At 39.3% G+C, this 21,908-nt stretch overlaps 1 protein-coding gene across 3 annotated transcripts in view; it reads right to left on the bottom strand.

The window, feature by feature from the left end:
• The window catches only part of Lhfpl3 (LHFPL tetraspan subfamily member 3), a 389,769-nt gene that overhangs the window by 98,908 nt on the left and 268,953 nt on the right, over positions 1-21,908 (bottom strand). For all 3 annotated transcript variants that reach the window (XM_075956231.1, XM_075956230.1, XM_075956232.1), the window contains exon 2: positions 18,410-18,646. In XM_075956231.1, coding sequence (XP_075812346.1) covers positions 18,410-18,646 — 237 coding nt within the window. The remainder of the gene's footprint in view (positions 1-18,409; positions 18,647-21,908) is intronic.

Genomic DNA, 21,908 nt, shown 5'->3' with positions numbered 1-21,908 from the left:
CTGGAGGTAGGTTCTTGGGTATCCTGTTTCTAGTTCCTTTCTGTGTGCTCTGACATGAACTGCTTTCCTTTCCATGATTGACAGAGTCGTCTGAAGCTATTAGCACAACAAATCTTTTTTTTTCCTTTAAGTTGTTATTGCAAGTATTTTGGCTGTAGCAAATGAAAAGTTAGACAGAAAATGAATACCAGAGAAGTGGGGTCTTGTTGTGATTAAGTCTGATTATACATTTAGAAATCATTTGTAGGCGAAATTTGGATGAATTCAGAGAAGCAGGCAAGAGAAAGACTAAAATGCTATAAGCAGAGTTATACGGGCAGCTCTGCTAGAAGACCAGACAATTAGAGTGCCAGTGGGAATAAGAGAATAAGAACAGAGAAGGTCAATTTTTTTTGTGCGCTTAGTGCCAATATTCTTTTTATTGATTTTATTGAGCATACATTTTTCTCTGAAGGTCAATCTTTTGATGTTTCAGATGGGAATAAGCCTTTATTGGAAATTGACTACAGGCCACCCAGATTACTTTCTGGCCAAGAACTTGTTCAAATTTTGTCAGTGTCCTGAGACTTTGTATGGAGTTGAATTTAAAGGTGACAGACTAGTTCATATGGTAGAGGGGATTTTATAGTTGACCAACATTTGAGTTTTGGAATTGTTTCTGTTGGCAGCTTTTAGACAAATGTATAGTAACAATTGGGAATAAAAAGAAAACCAGAAAGACTCGAAAGGATTGCAATTTATATAGGAAAGGTGGTGTAAAAGCTGGGACAAGGAAGGCGGCTTCTAAAGAGTTTAGTGCCATGGAAGAGAAGTCAAGACTTTGCATCAGAACAGTGGAAAAGTTGCTTTGAAGGTCCTGCAGGAATTGGTGCTCATGCATTCTGGGTTTATAGGTCTAAAACAAACAAACGAACAAACCCCCTTGGGAAAGAGTGCTTCTTAAGTGTTTCCCTTATGCAGGGCCATCTAGAAAGTTATTACCTTGCAATATTCAGTCAACCAGGAACTCAGAGGCTGCTGCAATTGTGGCCAAAGGATGCATGGCTACTGCTGGAGCTGAGAGTAGGAAATAGTGTTGGTCATGTGATGTTGGGTTTGCAGGCATGCAGAATACAAGGGTTTGGGTTAATAAGAGTGCCTTCCACTCAGATTTCAAAGAAAGGCACGGTAGGTTAAACACCGTAGTCAGGCCTTGAGAGGCCATTGTGTGAAGCTGTGAGGTTTGAAGCTCAAGCTGCCAGTGAGAACTCAGGAAGTTAGATAGATATACAGGAATCTAGAATCTTTGCTGAAAGCCTCAGGTAGGAAGCAGAACCAACTCAGGAGAGGAAGCAAATGTCGAGGTCACAGGGGCAGTAATGCCCAACCCATTGTGGGTTGGGGTATGTAGGGTGCTCACATACCCCAGATGCCAGGCATGGAGCTATGGAGTCTAAGCCTTTGTTCTGCCTCTTTGTAATGGGATCATTTATTCTATGCTATCTTGGAAATAGGTAACTTTCCTTTTACTTTTGTAAGGGCTCAAGCTAAGAGTTTGCCTTGAGTCTCAGAAGAGACTTTAAATTTGAGTTCTTGAACCACATTAGGACTCTTAGTATTTGCGTATTTTTGGAGATGGACTGAAGGAATCCTGGATTACAAGATGTTCATGACTGGGCAGACTGTTACTATTTGAGTAGGCTGTACTATCTACAAACACATGTCTTGGGAGATTTGTTTCCAGTTGTTGGTGATAATTTAAGATCTTCTAGAAACTCCAAGAGGTGGGACCTGGCTAAAGAACTAGAAACCTGGGGTTGGGTCTTTGGGGGGATATATGTTCTCTCTAGATCCCTCTAATTGTATTTTCTGCTTTCTAGATGCCATGTGAGCTGTTCTGCCATGATGGCCAAATCCTATGGAGACACAGACAAAACAAATCCTTTCTTTTTTTTCCCCTCAGGGTTTTTGGTAACAGAATACAAAGTTTCACTAATACACTGAATACACATTCAAGTGAAATTTGGGATAACAACAGGCTAAATACATCATCTTCTTGAGACTTTAAAAATTTGTATACTAGGAAACGGGAACATGTGGTCACCATATGTTTGTTGGGTGACTCTGGTCAATGTGCCTTATGGGGTATGTGTCACTGCATTGCTCTGTTGGCAGACCCCACGGCAAAGGAAGAACCGTTGGACAAGAATTGCTAGTTTCTTGGCCGCAGATCTCCACACAGCTTTTCCTCATTATGATCTTTGTGGTATTTTGTAGCGAAGAGTTCCAGAGTGTTTGCATCAATTATTATTCATGATACACCTATGTGGTAGATGCTGAATTCAGAACTCTACTGGAGAAATCTTTATTGTTCGAAGTCCAGTGGATGTGCGTGTGAGTGTGGGAACATGCATGTGTGCATACACACGCGCAAGCGTTTGCACGTGTGCGCACACACACCATTAGGTCACAGAACAAGGGAACTATCTTTGAAGAACTACAGACCAGAGGCTGGGGGTGGGAAGCAAATGCAGAATGAAGCTGCCCTATGGTACCTAAGGCTGCTAACAATGCCAGCTCTTAACACTGTTCACTGACTGACAAACTTCTTGCATCGTGCCCTGCCCCTTCCATGGTGCTTTCCTGCAAGCAGACTCTAGAGATGTGATTAGTTCTTCAGACATTTAGAAGTGCTTTTTTTTAAAGCCTACTCTCTCTTCCCTTACTTAATGAAAGGCAAAGAAATAGCGGTTCTCCTAGATATCTGTCTGTCCTTGCTTGATTTAAACATTGGCTGTGAGATTATCTGTCAATCAAATACATTACAGAGAGAAACAGGAATTACCTAGTTTGCGATGTTTCAGATGACAATTTCTTCTTTACACTGCTTCAATTATTCAAGACAACACAGACCTGCTGTGATCTTTAAAAAGATTTTAGGGTGACAGGAACCTGCAGTCTGTCTTTTAAGTAGGTAGTCTATTTTACAGACTCACTCTTAGAGGAAACACAGGAGCATTCCAATAACAAAAACAAGCCCTCTCCAAGTGGGGAATGTGGGGCTGATCACAAGAACCTGCTTCATGGCTTTCCTGGGGAATACTACACTGTGATAAGCAGTTTGCTACATGACCATGGTACAGACAGATGATTCCATTCATGAAAAGAGCATGAGAAATAGTTCATAACTCCTATACTCCAGGTTTTACTGGGGGTGGGGGTGGTTGGTACAGAAAGTTTCCAGTTAGTTAAATTCAAGTAAACACAGGGTTTTGCCAGATCTTAGTATAGTGGAAGCAGACCAGAACGACACATAGCCCCATTCCAGTCTGGATTAAAACAGGACTAGATGTCTTTACACAGCTCGATGACGACTTTCATCATAGGTGACTGGGTTTCACTGACAGTGCTCACGGTTCTCTCTTCTTTTAACTTGGATGGAACCATGTTGAATCAAAAGTGCTACGTTTTTAAAAGTTAAAAGCCATATTTAAATTAAAATTTCACAGCAGAAAAAATATATATTTTGCACACACCAGAGGAAAACATTCATCACAGTCTGGATTTGGCATTCAAACCAGAAATACTTTTTTTTGTATGAATAAGTGTTTCCTTGGATGGTAAAACTGAGTATTTTATTTTATATGGGTCCACATTTCAGACTGTTTAAGATGTCCTCACCTTGGGGCAAAGGATTGTTGTTGTTTTTTTTTTTCCCTGAAGAAGCTGTAAGCTGTGAATACTTATTCACTCATGAGAAGCTGGCAAATTTGTATTCATATTTTGTATGTGCCAGGCTGTAGCTGTTGACATTAGTACAAACAACATCAGGTTTTGATAATAAAACTATCAAAGGTGGGAGTGAAGGATGGTTAATTAGAAGTCAGGAAAAAGTCTAATATTTGTAAACTTGTCTTGGTCCTTCACATTACTCATTTTGTATTCTATAAAGAATTATTATTATTATTATTTCCAAACAGTACGCTATATTCAATTGTCTACTTCCTCTAGGACATCTTTGCACCATTCCAGCCTCTGGTCCTATCTCAACTCTGTCCTAACTTCAGTAACCAAGCTATCACTACATTTCTATCACAATGTGTATATTTTTCTTTCTTTCTCTCTGACTCACTCTCTCACTTTCTGACTGACCCCTACTCTCTCTCTCTCTCCCTCTCTCTAATGTGCATGCCCAGGGCAGAGATAGAGAGAGCCAGCATGGGGGTTCTTTGGTCTTCTTTTTGTGATAATTGTCTTTAAAACAGCTTCCTACTTCTCAGCTGTGTGTGTTTCTCTTTTCCTGTCTTCCTAAGAAGACTGTGGCTCCTGAGTTGACTGCATGGGTGTCCTCAGTTCTACCCCATCCCCTGTGCCTTTTACCTCTATGTGTGGATTCCATGACTATAACAAGTTGACAAACAGAACGTGGGAATGCAACAGAGACTTCGCAAGTGATTGGGTGGTTTGGTTGATTGTTCTATGTCTCTGTTATCAGTGGGACAAGGCACAGGAAATTTTAGGAAGAGTCTGGGAGGCACAGGTGGTGCTAGATTCCCCTCTCCAAGGTGTGTCCAGTCCAAATGCTCTAAGTCCCAGGCAAAGACTTGGGGGTGTTGGAATGATATACACAACATCCAACATACTCTCTTTTCACAAATTTCCACTTTCAGATTTCTCTTATGTATAGTTTACACTGTATATAAAATACATAGTTTTAAATATAGTTTATACTTATATTCTTTGTTACTTCATTCTGCCCTAACATTGGATAGCCAAAAGTCACAATTTCTTTAACTGGGAGAGGAAAATGAGGGGAAGAAACAAGAGTAAAGAAGAGAAGACCATGATAATGCCAATCATGAGGTCACAGAAGGTCACTGTCCCATTGTTTCTCTTGCTTCCAAAACTGCCATTCCATAACCTTTTCTGACCTTCAGACATCACTTTGGTTGTTCAATGGATTATGGATGTTTGTCATTGTTTAGAGAGCTAGCTGCAAATTATTATTGATAATAGTCAGGAAAAAAGTTTAAAAAAGGAAATTAGATTCAAGGTCCTTGTTCTGAAAAGAAAAACGGGGGGATATAGATATGATAGGGTAAAATGGTAGATTATTGAATTTACTCTGTGAAGAAAAAAAGGGAGGATATAGATATGATAAGATAAAAAGGTAAATTACTGAATCTACTTTTTAAAAGATAGACAAGTCATCTTCAAACACTTCAGAGATCTAAAGAATATGGCATTTAAGATGTTTTTAATAACCTAGGCTCATTTTTATGACAATGAGAAAGGTCTGCTCCTGGCAGTATCAATCTACTTCAGAGAAGATAATGGGCATTGAAGAAACTCCACATGGAGTTTATTTTCTTTGTGGCAAAAGAGAATGTCTTTGTCTCGACTGCTGACCTAATTGGACAAGCAGGACACAGAAGAAAGTGACTTCCAAACATTGTCAACATAAGGAGGGACAGCCCTTCATAATATCCTCATAATATCTTTATAATATCTGATAAAAAAGTCTCTCAGATATGCTAGGCCTGTAGGCCAAAGATAGATGCCTCAGCATTGCAGAAGAACTTTGGGCAGCCAGCTGTTTCTGTCATTCTTACAGTTTTTGGAAGTCATTTTGCTTGTACTTCCTGCTTACTCAGTTGCTATTATTTCCTTCTTGGGTCTCTGGAGGAGTTGAAGATTAGATAGCTATAGTTTACCAGATGCAGAAAGCAAGCTATGATAGAAAGTAAATTAGGTACAAGACTTTGGACTCACCAAGATAGGATAGATATGGAGTATTTTCTCTGAATTTGTCAAATGCAAATGGACTAGACATTGTTGATGTATTTATTGCCTGTATATATTGTATATGGTCATAGTACTTATTGTATATAATAAGTACATTATATACAATGTGCTTATATTAATTATAGTCTTATATTAGTATGTATATTAGTTGTAGACTTCTTTTTTATTCTAGACAAAAAGGGAAAATGTAGTGATATTTAATTTGTATTTTAATAAATAAAGTTTGCCTGAAGATCAGAGAATAAAATAGCCCCACTGGTCAGTCTTAGAAACCAGGCAGTGGTAACATACATCTTTAATCCAGAAGCCACACTAATTTGCCATGGAAACCAGGCAGTGCATGTCTTTAATTAAGAAGACTATAAAATGGGAGGAGATAGCTCATAGATACAGTCTCATTCTGAGATTCCTGGAAGCTGGATCCCATTTATCAGTTGGACTGTATTTTGGTTCCCATGGTCTGTATTCCTCTAGCACTACAAGAAGGCAAATCCCTGCCTGTCACCTTGTCTAAACTCTGCCGGCATAGCAGGTGTGAATTGATGACTCGTTGTTGCTTTGATTTGCATTTTTGTAATAATGAATGCTTTAGGATAATTTATATCATGTGCTGATTTTTGAGTTTCCTCTTTTACAAATTACCCCTTCATAATTTGCTCATTTTGTAATTTATAAGTAAGTTTTTCCTTCCTATTGGTTTGAAGGAATTCTTTGATTATTGTAAGTACTTTTCAATTTGAAAACTTCTAAATAAAATCCATCAGCACTTTGTTGTTTTTTTAGGACATGGCATGTATTTTGGTGTCATTCACCAAATGTACATTTTTGCCTGCCTTATAGTTTACAGCTTGGAAACTTGGTTTAAAAGTCTTCCCTGCCCTTAATTCTTAAAGATTTTCTTTTTTTTTTTTTCAGGGGTGGGTGAATGGGTGGGTACATATGTATGGCTTTTATATTTTGTCTGTAAGCTTCTTAGGTTTATATTTTAAAAAATAATTTATTTTATTTTATGTACATTGGTATTTGCCTGCATGTATGCCTGTGAGGGTGTTGGGTCCCCTGAAACAGAAGTTATAGATAGTTGTGAGCTGCCATGTGGGTACTGGGAATTGAATCCAGGTCCTCTGGAAGAGCAGCCAGTGCTCTTAACTCCTGAGCTATATCTCCAGCCCATTCGACTGAGATTGGGTTTACCTTTTTAATTGCTCTGTGATTGCTTGGGCTGGAGAGATGGCTCAGAGGTTAGGAGCATTGCCTGCTCTTCCAAAGGTCCTGAGTTCAATTCCCAGCAACCACATGGTGGCTCACAGCCATCTGTAATGGGGTCTGGTGCCCTCTTCTGGCCTGCAGGCATACACACAGACAGAATATTGTATACATAATAAATAAATGAACATTTAAAAAAATTGTGATTGCTAAAGTAGCCTTATTTCTGTGCCATTGTAAGTATCAAGAGATGCAGTATGATAAGGCACAAGAACTTGAGTTTTTGTATGTTAATAGTTTCTAGAAAAAAAAATGTGCTCTGACTTACCAAACATCAGTTTAGAAGTGGGATTTGGAGTATAGCCCATTTACAAATTGAAGGTTGCCTGAATATTTCTAAGGAGGAACTCTAAAGTAATAACACTGGCCTGCCACTGGTTTCAGCATCTTTATATTATAATCACAGTATTTATAGGATTATATATGACCTACAGCACTATTGTTTGAAGTATGGTCCTAAAATGAATTGTATCACATTTCTTAATGTATTTGATGAAAATGAAGATATCACTTGTCAAAACTCATTTAGCAAGCTGGGTATGGTAATGCATACCATTACACCCATTAAGGACTGATGTGGGATTCCTCTCTGTATGTTGTGAATATGTTTTATTACCACTGGTTAATGAATAAAGCTGTTTCAGCCAATGGCTTAGCAGAGCAAAGCCAGATGGGGAATTCAAACAGAGATATAGAGAGGAAGTAGGCAGAGTCAGAGAGATGCCTTGTAACTGCTGAAGGAGAAGGATGCCAGAACAGAACCTTACTGGTAAGTCACAGCCTCATGGTGATACACAGATGAATAGAAATGGGTTAATTTAAGATATAAGAGCTACTTAGTAAGATACCTGAGCTAATAGGCCAAACAGTGTTGTAATTAATATTGCTTCTGTGTGATTATTTGGGTCTGGGCAGGCAGGATACAGAACACAGCCGCTGCTTACAAAGGACAGCCTAGGCTATAGAGAGACTCCATTTCAACTACCTCCCTATCCCCGGCAAATCCACCTCCCCCAAAACCCACAAAACAAATAAGCAAAAACAACACCCATAGAATTCATAATACAGAGTCATGATTAAACATGCCTAACTTGAGGTGACATTGGTTCTTCACTTGTAAGATTGGACCACACTGTTGCTGGCTGTGAAGGGTCTTTCTATGTGACATAGTCTGGCTTTGAACTTCCACTCCTCCTGTGTCTGACTAAAGAGATCTTGGATTTCAAAAGTCCAGGCAAAATCTGTGTTATAAAATAAGCATCCCTGATAAATGTTGAACATAAAGAAATGTGATAGCCACTACTTGAAATTTATTATCGTAATCATAATGATGATAATCACATGGCTTGCTGTAGATGCTACTGAGTGGATGCAAACTGCCTAGAATTGTGGTAGATTATACTCCTGAGAGATAGCCAAGGAGAAAGAAGTTTTGGAGAGGTAGACTCTCCTAGGATTTAACTTCTAATAAAACTTTTATTGCTGGGTCCTGGGGTAGGTTGATCCCAAATTTCCTGAGAAACCGCCACACTGTTTTCCATAGTGGTTGCACAGGTTTGCATTCCCACCAGCAATGGATGAGTGTTGTGGGAGCCTAGCCTGTTTGGATGCTCACCTTCCTAGACCTGAATGGAGTGGGGAGGACCTTGGACTGCCCACAGGGCAGGGAACCCTGACTGCTCTTTGGACTGGAGAGGGAGGGGGAGGGGAGTGGAGCGTGGGGAATGGAGGGAGGGGGAGGGAAAAGGGAGGCGGAGAGGAGGCGGAAATTTTTAATTAAAAAATTTAATAAAAAAATAAAAAAAACTTTTATTACTTGCATTCCATGCAGCTTTTTTTATATGAAATGTTTATGGTGAAAAAACAAAGATGTGTTTTGACCCCAAACACAGAGACCTAATAGACAGGTTGACATTAAATTTTGATTGTTCAGTGGATGGGATAAAGTGATAGATTCCCTGCCTTAGAAGGTTTTGTCTTTTCTGCTGCTTCTTAGTGGGAAGAACCTCTCCTCTAAACTTCTTCTGAAAGACACCTTTTTAGATATTTTTAATGTTTGACTTTGTCCTCATCTGTCTGGCTAGACTGCAAAGGAATTTTCAGCTGGGTTGAAAATGAGTAACATTTTGAGAAGCCACGTTTTTATCTGGGAAATAAGTGTTCTCCTTGGGGACTGTCATTGAACTCACCAAAATAATTACATGGTTTGAGTTCTGTGGATAGCAAAGGCTGTAGGGGAATAAATGTTGCCAAAGAGTACCCTTGTGGTCCCCTTTTTCTATAGATACAGGCATATGGGAGAAGACTGCACAGAAAAACAGCTAATCAACCTAATTAGTCTCCATCTAAAGCTATGCAATATCTATGACACTGTAAGGTACCCTGCAGGCTACTAAACTAGAAAAGTAAACACCAACCCAGCCACAAAACCTTTGATCTGTAATCTGTCCTGCCTGAAAATTATGCTAGGCCAATGGTGGTACAAACCTTGTTGGAGTAACCAACTGTTGTTTGATTTGACTCAAGGCCCACTCCGTGAAGTGGAACCTACACTTGACACTGCTTGGGTGATCAAGAACCAGAGTCTAGATAGCCCAGAGTCCTAGAGTAAAACCAAGTACTTCTGGTAAAACAAACACAGAACAATACAGAGTAAAAACAAAAACACCACCACCAACAACAATATCAAAAAAAACCCCACAAAGCTACAAGATGATAAAATCATATTTAAGCAAGTGGAAGAAGCAAATCTCATATATTAAAGGGTCTCCATTAAAAATAAGAGTAGTTGGGAGCAAAGAGAAACAGGAGGGCAAAGTAGTTAGAGTCATGGGCTCCACGACACAAACCAAGCACTATTTGTGAAATATAAAGGACAAATAATAACAATACCCATTAGACACTAGACATTACGACACTTTATACACTTTTCCTCAATTTCCCCCCACAGAATTCCTATAAGTCAGGTTCTTTTTATGTTTTTTAGAGTTGAAAAGAGTTAGACTTTTCCAAGTTTTCAGAGCTAGTAGGTGACAAATCCCTAGTCTAGAAGAGAACTATTTCCCAAAAATCCTGCAATGAACTCTTTAGAGAGGTGAATGTTTTAGCTTATTACTGAATAAAGCTTACCTAGGTCACAGCCCCCCAAATGATCTCAATTATAGTAATTCCTATTGAGAGATGTTCTTCATTTCCTCTTCCTCAACCTCAGTGTCTTCTATAGGGGAATGCTCCTGGCAGCACCAATCTACTTCAGAGAAGATGATGGGTATTGAAGAAACTCCATGTATAATTTGTTTTCTTCATGACAAAAGCTAGGTATCTGGACAAAGAAACTACCCTTGTCTCAATTGCTGACAGTTACTGTCCAAACTGGACCAAGAGGACACAAGAAAGGTAACTGCTGAACTTTGCCAAGACAAGACATAATCGTCTTTCAAAATCCTCTGCTTCACAGGAAAATCTGTCAGACATGCTAGACCTGCAGGCCAGAGTTGAATGCTCCAACATCGCAGAAGAATTTAGGGTAACTGTCCAGGTAGCCTGATGTCCCTGACATTAGGTAAGATTTCACACTTCTTGCATGGAGTCGAAGTCTAAGTAGTTATGAGTATAGTTTTCTTTAGTTACAATAGAAAACAAATTAGATAAAAAGCAGTAGACTCACCAAGACAGGATAGATAAATGTTTTCTTTATTTTTGCCAAATGCAAACAAGTTAAATATTTATACCACAATTCTTACATAACTGTTCTTTGGTAGTTTTAATATATTAAGGTTAAAACCTTCTTTTTTAATTAGAAAAAAGGGGGAAATGCTTTTTTAATAATCTTCTTGTATACTGCAAAGATTTGTCACTCAAATTGGTTTAATAAAACACTGGTTTTATTAAGCTGGTGGTGTGACCAAACTAAGAATGATGGGAAGGAGAAGGGCAGGGTCAAGAGTCACCAGCCAGATGCAGAGGAAGCAGAGGATGAGTGTTAATCATGCTAATAAAGACACTGCCATGTGGCAGAGCATAAATAAGGAATAAGGAATAAAATGTAGGAGCTCCTTAGTAATAAACCTGAGCTATCGATTGAGCATTTATAAGTAATATTAAACCTCCAAGTCAATTGCTTGGGAAGCAACTACCAGGTATTTGAGAAGAGATAGGTAGAAGAAAAAACATCTGACTACAGGGGAAGGAATGTGGTGAACCCAATTTTCCTCAACTCTGACTGTATATCAGTATCATCTAAAGAGTTCTCTCTCATACCTGGACCCACTTACTGCCAAATGAATAAGGATTTACAGGTTGAGACCCTGAACTGGGAAAACTTTGAAACCTTCCCAGATGATTGTAAAGAACTAGGGCTTTCAGTGTCTAAATGTTCTCCTGTTTTCATCAACATACCTTTAGCTTGATTCCCAATAGAAGTGAGAAGAGTGCTGAACTTTAATGCTACATCAGAAATGCTTTAAAATCTACAAAGTACCAAGATACTAGAGCGGCTCACACGTTTAGAGCATTTTCCTGAAAGAGGGAAAATCAGCTTCATCTATTACTAGGGTCAACACACACAGGCTCTTTGTGATGCATCCCTTGGGTCTGGGATCACCATCAACTGCATCTCTCCTACCTAACAGAATATCTGAGGTGTTGTATGTTGGCACCAAAAGGCCAGCCTCTGGTGAGGAGATGTCAAGTTAGGAGATGGAGTTTGCATTATGGAACTTCTGTACTTACCACCTTCTCTTGTGCAAGAGATAGTTATTTTAGACTTTCTTTGGAGAAGACCTACCCTGTCTTTACAGGGTTCTGGATTTTAGTGAGCCTGCCTGTGGCCTCCTCCATTTGGGCTTCTCTCCAGGAAGCTATTTGTCTAACTGCTCCATGAGAACACTTGTCAGGGTTGTTGACATGCACATCACAGCGGCTTTCATTCCCAGATGTGGGTGAATTCTGCCTTCCCCGTCTCTTAACAGGGTTATCACTCCTGCTCTGTGGATACTGACAGTACATCACTTTGCAGATACATCTCAGAGTAGTTGCTAGCTTTCTCCTGTCACATCTTGATTGTTCTAGGTGTATCACCTAAGGTCAAGTTAAGCTGAGAGAATGTATCAACTCAAGTCAAGCTACAATTCCATGCTGGTGAATTTGAGGCAATGGTTTGTCCAGTAAAGCTAGTACAGGGCATGGATACTGCACCTGCCTGTACCTATTGCTGGCTGTCTTCAAAGGTGTGCACAAAAGTCATGTAATTACAAGGCACTTTGTCCAGTGACGTTTATAGATATAAAATGCTAAGCTGTTTATTGTGAAATTAATGCAAGTAAAAGACTTCCCACTTCTTGTGTTTTCTGTTCACAACATGTCTATAATTTTTCCCTCCTTTGCTTTGTTTGATACTTACGTTTTCTACTCTCATGTTTTCTACAAGCTAATTTTTCAAAAGCCTCACAGATGATGGATATTTCTATGTTCATTTGTCCTTGGGAAGTAATCTCTCCTTATCAAACCATAATTTTTCACTGATGCTGGTGCACATCAGCTCTCAGCATTGGGCATTAGCTCATTTTACACAGAAATCGCCCTACAAGGTGTCTTTATGAGTCTGTGAATGTCAGAAGAGGACTGGATTTCAGAACTCTACTCAGTACTAAATGCTCTCATCAAAGAGACTTAGGATAAGCCCTGTCTAACTCAATTTTGAAACCTCCAGGTACACTCAACATATATGCATGCATTCTGTATATAGGAAGTGTTTGGTGGGGTCCAGTTGAATACTGTTTGTTGCCCCTTGCATGGAATAAATACAATGTGCACTTTGGTTCTTAAAATAAGGGTCTAAGAAGTGAGATGACTTAGTTAAAAATGTGGAGTTGTATGTTGTTCTAATCTACCATCTACCTGTGGTATCTTTTAAAAAAATATTTTACTATTTTTTTTTAGGAAAAAGACACAGATTAGTAGACCAGATTATAAAACAAGATTTGTCCTTTTCCTGCCTCCAAGAAACACATCAAACCATCAACAATAAACACAACTTTAGGGTAAAAGGATAGAAAAGGTATTCCGAGCAAATAGAATGAAGAGTCTTTAAAAAACATACATATTGCTAACAGGTAATCTACAGTTGAGTTTATTCCTTTGCAGTTAATGAAGGGATAAGCTGTTTCTTGTATGAAAGAGATAAGTGGAAACATTAACAATTTCCGTAAATATTTTTATTAAATTCATTAAGTAACAAATGCTAAGGTTTATTATTAGTAGGTCGCTGGGACTGCACGTGAGACAAGAAGACTCAAGGTACACAGAGCCGCATCCCTTGACCTCTTGAGTTTTCCTTTTCCTAGACTTACCCCTGCTTCCCAACAAGTTCCAGAAAGCATCTACTGTGTTCATGGCTGTAAGGGCGGGAGCTTTTACCACCCAGATCTCTGAGTCCTGGGAAGAACCTCAGATACTATTTGTATAAACCCTGAATTTTATGGACTAGGAGGGTTAAGGTGTTGGTCTCAGCTAGCGCCTGGGAAAAGTACCACTGCTGGGCAGCTTGAAGCCTCCTACAGCTCTTTTTTTTTTTTTTTTTACCACACTATACAACACTGTCACTTACAGTGTGGTCATAGCATAATAGAGCATCTAACATCAAAATCCCAAAGGATTGCTCAATTAAGTAAGCAAGCTATATTTATTCTCTCTTCCCTATTATAGCATTAAAAAGGGCTTAAAGCACTTAATAAATAAACGATAGCTTGAGTCACCTCTAGATCAAGTTTCCTTATCTGCAGTTTAAGTACTGAAAGACAAAGTGACTTCAAGGCTGCCTAAGAGAGGACTCGATCATCTGAGAAGGGATTTTACACACACACACACACACACACACACACACACACACACACACACAAACAGACCTTCATAAATGATGCCTGACAAGGAAAGAGATATTTGTGGCATAATAGCTCTGGAAAATATAATTATTTATCCTTTCATAGCTAATGAAAGAAATTGAAATTGAAGCTCTCATTTCGAATCCTTTTTATGTGGGTGAAACTTTAATTTTACATAATTAAATTGACTTCACAGTTCAGTGTGTTAAAATATGCAATTAAACGGCATATCAAGGTTAAATGGCGACCGCAGTTGGCTCACTTGGAAATCACACTGCTGCACTGCCAAACAAGAAGGAACACCTGCCTAGCGCTGTCGTCCCTGTGCAGGGACCACACAGCCTGCAGGGCTGTGTCCTCTGGTCAGAGCAGGAGGAGAGGTTGGTGGTTTGTTGGTTTTGTCCCCCCATCCCCCACTCGTAGGCCAAATCTGGTACAAGGTTAACTGGATTTAACTGGTTTTATTTCCTTTTGTTTTTCAGTGGAACCTTTTTTTTCCCTTTAAAAATTCCTCTGTCACTTCCACTGAGCTCCAAAGCTGTTAGAACACATGGATCTTTCAAGCTGTGAGACACTGCTTGATCTCTGTCTAAAGGCAGAGACAGAGCAACGCAGCTGCTGTAGTTTGGTTAGAGGTAGGGGAAAACGCCTTTGCTTTCATTTCGTCCCATCCCACTATTTACACTCTGTTTCAGTTGAGGTATCTTTCAGTCTTTTTGCTGCCCCTCGAAAAAAAGAGCCTCAAGAAATACTGGAGGATGTGTTGAAGTGGGCCTGGGACAAGGACACTGGAGATGTGACTGAGGTGGGGACTTCTAGTTACTTGCTCCCTCCTTGTTTTCTCATGGAATAACGTCTTTGTGGTGATTAATTTATGATTCAGTAGCATCTTTTATTCCCTTTTATCTTAAGATCCTATGAGTGGAGTATGGTCAGCAATTAGAACCAAGTTCCTTTTTTCCTGTTGATTCTGTACTTGATGTAGCAGTGATTTGTTTTTTCCTATTAGGGTAGCTGCTAAGAAGGATTTATAAATCTAAGCAAAATATCCTTGCTATAATGATACACAAAGAACCGGGATCTATCTGGTGACTTTTCCACATACTGCAGGGGATGGGTTGCAGAGTGAATTACAGCAGCCCCAAAGAAGACAAGGTCCTTAGTGGTCTATCTCATCTCCTGGGCGCATCTTGTTCCTTGTTATGCATCTGTTGCCTGTAAGATGCATTTTGGTATGGCTGGTGAACTATAACACTGAGAGACCATAGAAGATGTTACAATGTGTAGTGATATTGATATAAAATGTATAATTTTTTTACTCTTTTGAGTCATGCCTTCACATATAGCACTGCCTGGCTCCTTAGACCCCAAAATAATCCTGGGGTATGTACATTCTTCTAAAATTCTGAGCCAGGACTACGTTTGTCACCAATTCACTGTATTACCATGGAACCAAAACAAAGATTTATCCCCTCAACAGACGTTTTGGTATTTGTATCAGTAACAACTAATACTGGAAAATATTTTAATTAGTCAACAGTAATATTAATATATCCATGCAATTGTAAGGATGTCTATTCATGATTGTAAATTAGGTACATGCATATCTAATTATAGATTCATTGACTGGTCTCAGATAATCTGAGTTCAGAAGTTTGAACTTTGAACAAATTATTAAATAATAACAAACAACAAAGGTTGTACAGGAACAGCAAATCTTATATCATATCTCAGAAACATGTAGGTTTGTTTAAATTTTACACAAAGCTTAGAAATCTTGACCTGATTTATAGAAATCCATTGCATAGCAAAGCTTTGATTATCTTTCCAGAGTCTCGCATTAAGGACTTTGGGTTGAGAAATTGAAATGTTCCATCATACGGTTTGATGTTTTCTGTACTTCTGTGGATCTCTCTGATCTGTGGCCTATGAATGGCTGCCGACTTTAAACTATATTTTTTTTTCTGAATTCTCTTGTATTGTGGTCAAAGAAGATCTGAGAAGTCAAAAGTTTTCAATGTAACTTTGAACGTTAAAGGAACACAGAGCATTCTGGCCTATTACTAGAGGCTGGAGGAATTCGAGTATCTGCAGAACAGAGTAGCCATAACTCACTCCTTCCAGAAAGGTAATTTGGCAGATCTGAGCTACACTTACCACTAAATATGAAGCGAAAGAAGACAAAACCGGGTGTATCTGACAGACACAGAGACAGACAAGAGTGCCACGCAGCGAGTGCGTGACGAGTATGTTTGTACATGTGAAAACAATGAGAGCACAGCATGATGGGAAGAAAAGGGAGACGTTTGACCATTGGATACAAGTTATGAGAGAGAATACAAAGTTATTTTTTTCTAGTTTTAATTTTATCATGGATTTTTTTTTGGTTTTTGGTGTTGGGTAAACACATAAAATATATTCAAAACTGAATGTGTTAAATCTGATGTGATGTATCACAACTTCTATTTAGAGTGCTAATTCTTTTTTTTTTTAATTTTTTTTTTATTTTTTGAGACAGGGTTTCTCTGTAGCTTTGGTGCCTATCCTGGAACTAGCTCTTGTAGACCAGGCTGGCCTCGAACTCACAGAGATCCGCCTGCCTCTGCCTCCCGAGTGCCGGGATTAAAGGCGTGCACTACCACCGCCTGGCTAGAGTGCTAATTCTAACTGTATATGAATTCATTATGTTGTATAGGCTTTGGGTCTGCTTAATTTTGGTGTGTGATATTTTTCTTTATTTGCAAAGTTTTTTAAAAAATAATTAAGTTTATAAAAGTGACTAATGAATGCGCAGAAAGGACTAAATCTGTAGTATAAACAAAATTGTAACTGTTATATTCATATTGAATGTTTTTTAAATATAGAAGGGGTAAGTCTGAGGGAAAGTTTTTTTTTTTTAAGATTTCTTTATTTAATGTGCATTGGTGTTTTGCCTGTGTATACTCTGTGTGAAGATGTCAGATTCGCTGGAACTGAAGCTACAGACAGTCGTGAGTTGCCATGCGGGTGCTGGGAATTGAACCTGGGTCCTCTGGGAGAGCAGCCAGTGCTCTTAACTGTTGAGCCATCTCTCCAACCCTAGTAGTTTTGTTTTGGGAAGTTTTAAAAGCATTTCCTGTGGAAGTTATTTTTGTGCTTAGAGCATGTTTGGTAGGATTGAGTAAAGAATGCATGCTGTGTCTACCAGCCAGGGGGTGAGCGTTCCTGGGTGTCTGCTGCATTCTTAGGCACAATGACTCCATTTGCTTTTTCATGTTCCTACTTTACAAGCATAGGCGGTGATGGCTGCCTGTGAAGCTCGCTGTGTAGCCGTTACCTGAGATGTTCATGTACCGGATAATATATGCTTACATTAGAGACCTTGTCAAAAATAGTGAAGGATGCTTCAAATTATCACCTACTTGAAGTAATATCTAAATTTTATAATTCAAGGATGGATTTAGCTTCTTGTTAGGGACAAAAAGCTAAAAGAAGCCACCCACCTGAAGGTGATAATATAACTGTAAAACTTGGAGATTAAAGATAACACGCAAAGTCAGGCACGGTGGCACATGGCTCAGTCTAGGGACTGAGGAGACTGTGTCAGGAAGGAAGATCAGGGGTGTGAGGTCAGTCTAGGCTACAGAGCAAGACCTTATCTCAAAAATCAACCAACCACCAACAAAAGGAACCCCCAACCTCATAGAGATTAATCACACCAAACATATCTAAGACTATAACAAATTCTTATCATTAAAGTTCTACCCAAAAAAATAGGTCTAGCAGTGTGGAAGAAAAATTACAAGATTCGCCTTGAATAATGACACACTAACACTTAGTCGCCTACTCTAATATACGTCGGTACATTAGGACACCAATCAATGTCCTGTCCTTTCTCTCAATTTCCTTGTATTGCAGTAGACAAGTTCCTTTTGAGAAGAAATCTGAGCAGTTGGTTATCCAGATAATACACTGAAAAGTCCAGCCAACTGGGGGTGGTAATAATCTCTCTCTCTCTCTCTCTCTCTCTCTCTCTCTCTCTCTCTCTCTCTCTCTCTCTCTCCTCCATCTCTGACAGGATGAGTTTGCATTCAAATCCAGTGATTGCAATGGTTGTGAGAGATTTCTTAGGTTTTCATTTCAGTCTGGGAAAACAGCCATATCCATAGAGAGGAAGCACATTCCATCCAATCATATAGATACCCCTTCCCCAATGCTGCCTCTTAGTCATTTACTCTTGACAGCTAAGGTGTTAGAGAAAGAGGGAAGAAGAAACTGGAAAAATACTTAAACAGTCACCATGGACTTAGAGATTGCCTCAGCGGGATAAGGAGATGCAATGTTATACTTCAGTCTTGCAGACACCTTTGTCTGTGAAGTCTAGAATCCTGAGCATTAAAGGTTGCAGGGAAAGGGACTTGGTGGGCAGGAGTGAGAGGGCTGCTGTTTGGGGTTATTTTTTGTGCTCGAGGTATCCACTGAGAGTCCCGTAATCTTACCTTTGTTTTCTGCCTTCAGTTCCTCTGCCATCAAGCTGTCTTGTCGGTTCCCGAGCACAAACGCGAGAAATGAGAGGATCAGGGCATCCAATATTCCAATGATAGCCAGGATGTACGCCCAGCGGACGGAGCAGGCCCCAAGAGTGTACTTGTCTGTCTTTTCCCCACACATCCGTTTTACTTCATCTGAATCCCAGCCATCGGGGAAAATCATGCAGCCGAGCACAAGACAGGCAGCTGAGAGAGAAAGACGGAAGGAGAAATTGAGCATTTTATTTTACAAGGTATTTCTATTGTTTGTCAAACATTCCAAATGATTGATTTTGAGAGTAGCAAGGCTCAGTATCGTTTCTTGTCCCTCTCCTCCTGCTTAACAGAAAAGCAGGCCCTGAACTCTGCAGCAGAGAAATTCAGGGATTGTACTTTAGAGGGAGCCCACACTGAGAGAGGTTAAGGAAGATTTAGCTACGAGGAAATATTAAGAAATTAAATTTTTGTGCACGCTTGCAAAAAGGCTTCCATTGCAAATAGCCCAGAAGGAATCATCACACTGCATAATGACAGTTCAATGCTGTCTTTAAGAGCAAGGACAACAGTCACAAAAGGGTTGGGATCACATGGGAAATACCAGCGTGTTTATTGACTTTGAATCTCTGGGAAAAGTAACATTGCGATCCCTGCCCCAGTGTTCAGACATTCCTTGAAATTCTTATCATGTGTACCTCTCATTGATACTTTCTATTCTAGTATTCATTCTGTTTAGTTTTTGGGATATATGTATATATACATATGCATTGCAATAAGTATATCATATTCCCCTTTTCTTTAATCCCGCCAAACTCTCTTGTTCTCACTTAAATTCCTCAGTTCTTTTTCTTTTTGTTTATATATATTTATATACACACTTATATATATATACTTATATCTGTGTTCTATTTAAAGCGCTCTCTCTCTCTCTCTCTCTCTCTCTCTCTCTCTCTCTCTATATATATATATATATATATATTCCTAAACACATAAATACAACCCACTTAGTATGCATAATGCTACACATACACACACACGTTTGCACACACACACACATGCACACGTGTGCACACACACACAATTTCAGGGTTGACCATTTGGTATTGGATAACCAATTGCTGAGTTCTTCCCTGGGGAAGACTCTTTCTCATATTATCAGTGTTCTTTAGCTGCCTGTAGCTCTCTTTGTAGGGCTGAGGTCTCCTGAGCTGTCTCCATCCATGTTAGCATATCTATTGGTGTTGTCCTTGTTCAGGTTATGTTAGGGTGACTATGTTTAAAAAAGAAAAAGGTTGTAAACCACAGTAGTACAGTGTGTCAATGCAGAGTTTTAATGAAAATTAAGAGTTAGGAAACTGTAGTGGTATTCATTTGTATTTTAATAAATAAAGCTTGCCTGAAGATTAGAAAAGTAAAACAGCCCCACTGGCCAGTTTTATAGATCAGGCAGCAATGACACACGTTTAATCCCAGAAGCCACACTAGTGGCAGTCAATACCACCACCATTAGTCAATGGCACAAATTTAGTTAAAGAGAGATTCAAATCAGGTGGTAATCAGAGCCAATTTTGTTGCGACTATACAACAGATTACAAGTACTTGGGGTGGATTTAGCTGCAGTGAGCTGGTGATTTGAAGATGTTTTCACATGTTGGCTCTCTCAGCACAGCACACAGCATGCTCTTCATAATTTACAACAGATTATCTGTAATCCAAAAATGCAGTTTTCACAAACAGAATTAATTTATTTTGGACAATGCAGAAGATCTTTGAGTCTAAAACTATATTTGAAAAATTTCTAAATTACTTTGAATGTTTAAAAATATTTAATCTCTATATATTTATCAGTTGAAGGACACTGAAGTTTTTTTTTTCCATTTTCCAGATATTGTGACTAGAACAGTATTGAACGTGACTGAGTAGGGAACTCTGTAGGAGGCTATTGAGTCCTTAGGGTACATGCCAAGAAAATGTGGTACACATACACAATGGAATCTATTCAGCTTTAAAGAAAAATGACATCATGAAATCTGAAGATAAATGGATAGAAATGGAAAACATTATATTGAGTAAAGCAACCCAGACCAAGAAAGGCAAATGCCTCATGGTTTTCTCTTATTTGTGCATTCTAGCACAAATTTGATTCAATAACTTGCAGTAACTGAAGAAACCAGGAACATAGATAGAGACTGTCGTGTGTATGTGTGTGTGTGTGTGTGTGTGTGTGTGTGTGGTGTGCACAAACTCTAGAGTTGGGGATATTAGGACACTAAGAGGAAAACAGGGCGGGGAAACTTTAACAAAGAGAGAGGAGAGAAGCAGAGATAAATAAAAATAAGCATGCTTGCTAAAGCCATAGGGAAACATTCTTTTAGGAGCTTACTTAAAGGACACATATAGTATATATGTGTGTACATATGAATACATAAACATGCACACACCATACATGCACACACACACACAGAGTTTAAATAGAATTACACCACACAGAGTGATGATACTCCTTCTGCAACAGCAATAAATTATTTAACAAGAATCCTAGTGCCAGCCATAGGAAACTTCTCTTTGAATTGTTGGTCATGGGGACCCGAGAGACTCCCTGCAAAGAGAGGTTGTTATAATTGCCTCAATTGTCTCCCAGACCTTGAAGATAAGATTCCACTGCTGAAGACACCACACACATAGAGCACAGGGTTTGGAATGAACTGATCCAGAACTGACCTGGAGGTCTAACTCTCATAGAGTCAGAAGGTGCTATGTAAGCTGTCAAGGTCGGAATACAATCAATAGTCCTGCCTATGTTACTGTGGTTTTCCCATCTCCTGTTAGTACATCTACAACACAGCCTCTACATCCATGGCTTAGGGAACATTGTGGAAGATGGGGCAGCTTGATTATTAGGGCCAGAAGATCAGGATTTCTGAGGTACTGGGTTCTAGACATGACGGGGAAGTTGTTCCTTGAAATCTCAACAACAAAGTTGCCTAAACAAGATGTGTACAATGACAATACTAGTTGTGCTGACTAGTTTTGTGTCAACTAACACAGGCAGGAATAATTTTGGAAGAGAGTACCTCAACTGAGAAAAATGGCTCTACCAGATTGATTGATGTGGGCCCAGCTCACTGGGGACGGTGCCACCCTTGGGAAAGTGGTCCTGGATGGTGTAAGAAGATGCTTTAGAGTTTCTATTGCTACAACAAAACACCACGACTAAATGCAAGTTGGGGAAGAAAGGATTTATTTGGCTTACACTTCAGCATTGCTGTTCATCACTGAAGGAAGTGAGGACAGGAACTCAAATAGAGCAGGATCTTGGAGGCAGAAGCTAATATAGATGCTGTGTGTGTATGTGTGGGTGCTGCTTACTGACTTGCCTCACATGGCTTGCTCAGCCTGATTTCTTATAGAACCCAGGACCACCAGACCAGGAATGGTACTACCCACCATGGGCAAAGCCCTCCCCCATTGA

This window comes from Microtus pennsylvanicus, chromosome 22 (genome assembly GCF_037038515.1).
Source record: "Microtus pennsylvanicus isolate mMicPen1 chromosome 22, mMicPen1.hap1, whole genome shotgun sequence".
NCBI classification, from domain to species: domain Eukaryota; kingdom Metazoa; phylum Chordata; class Mammalia; order Rodentia; family Cricetidae; genus Microtus; species Microtus pennsylvanicus.
Note: the sequence above shows the minus strand (reverse complement) of the source record. Positions and strands in the feature narration are given on the sequence as shown.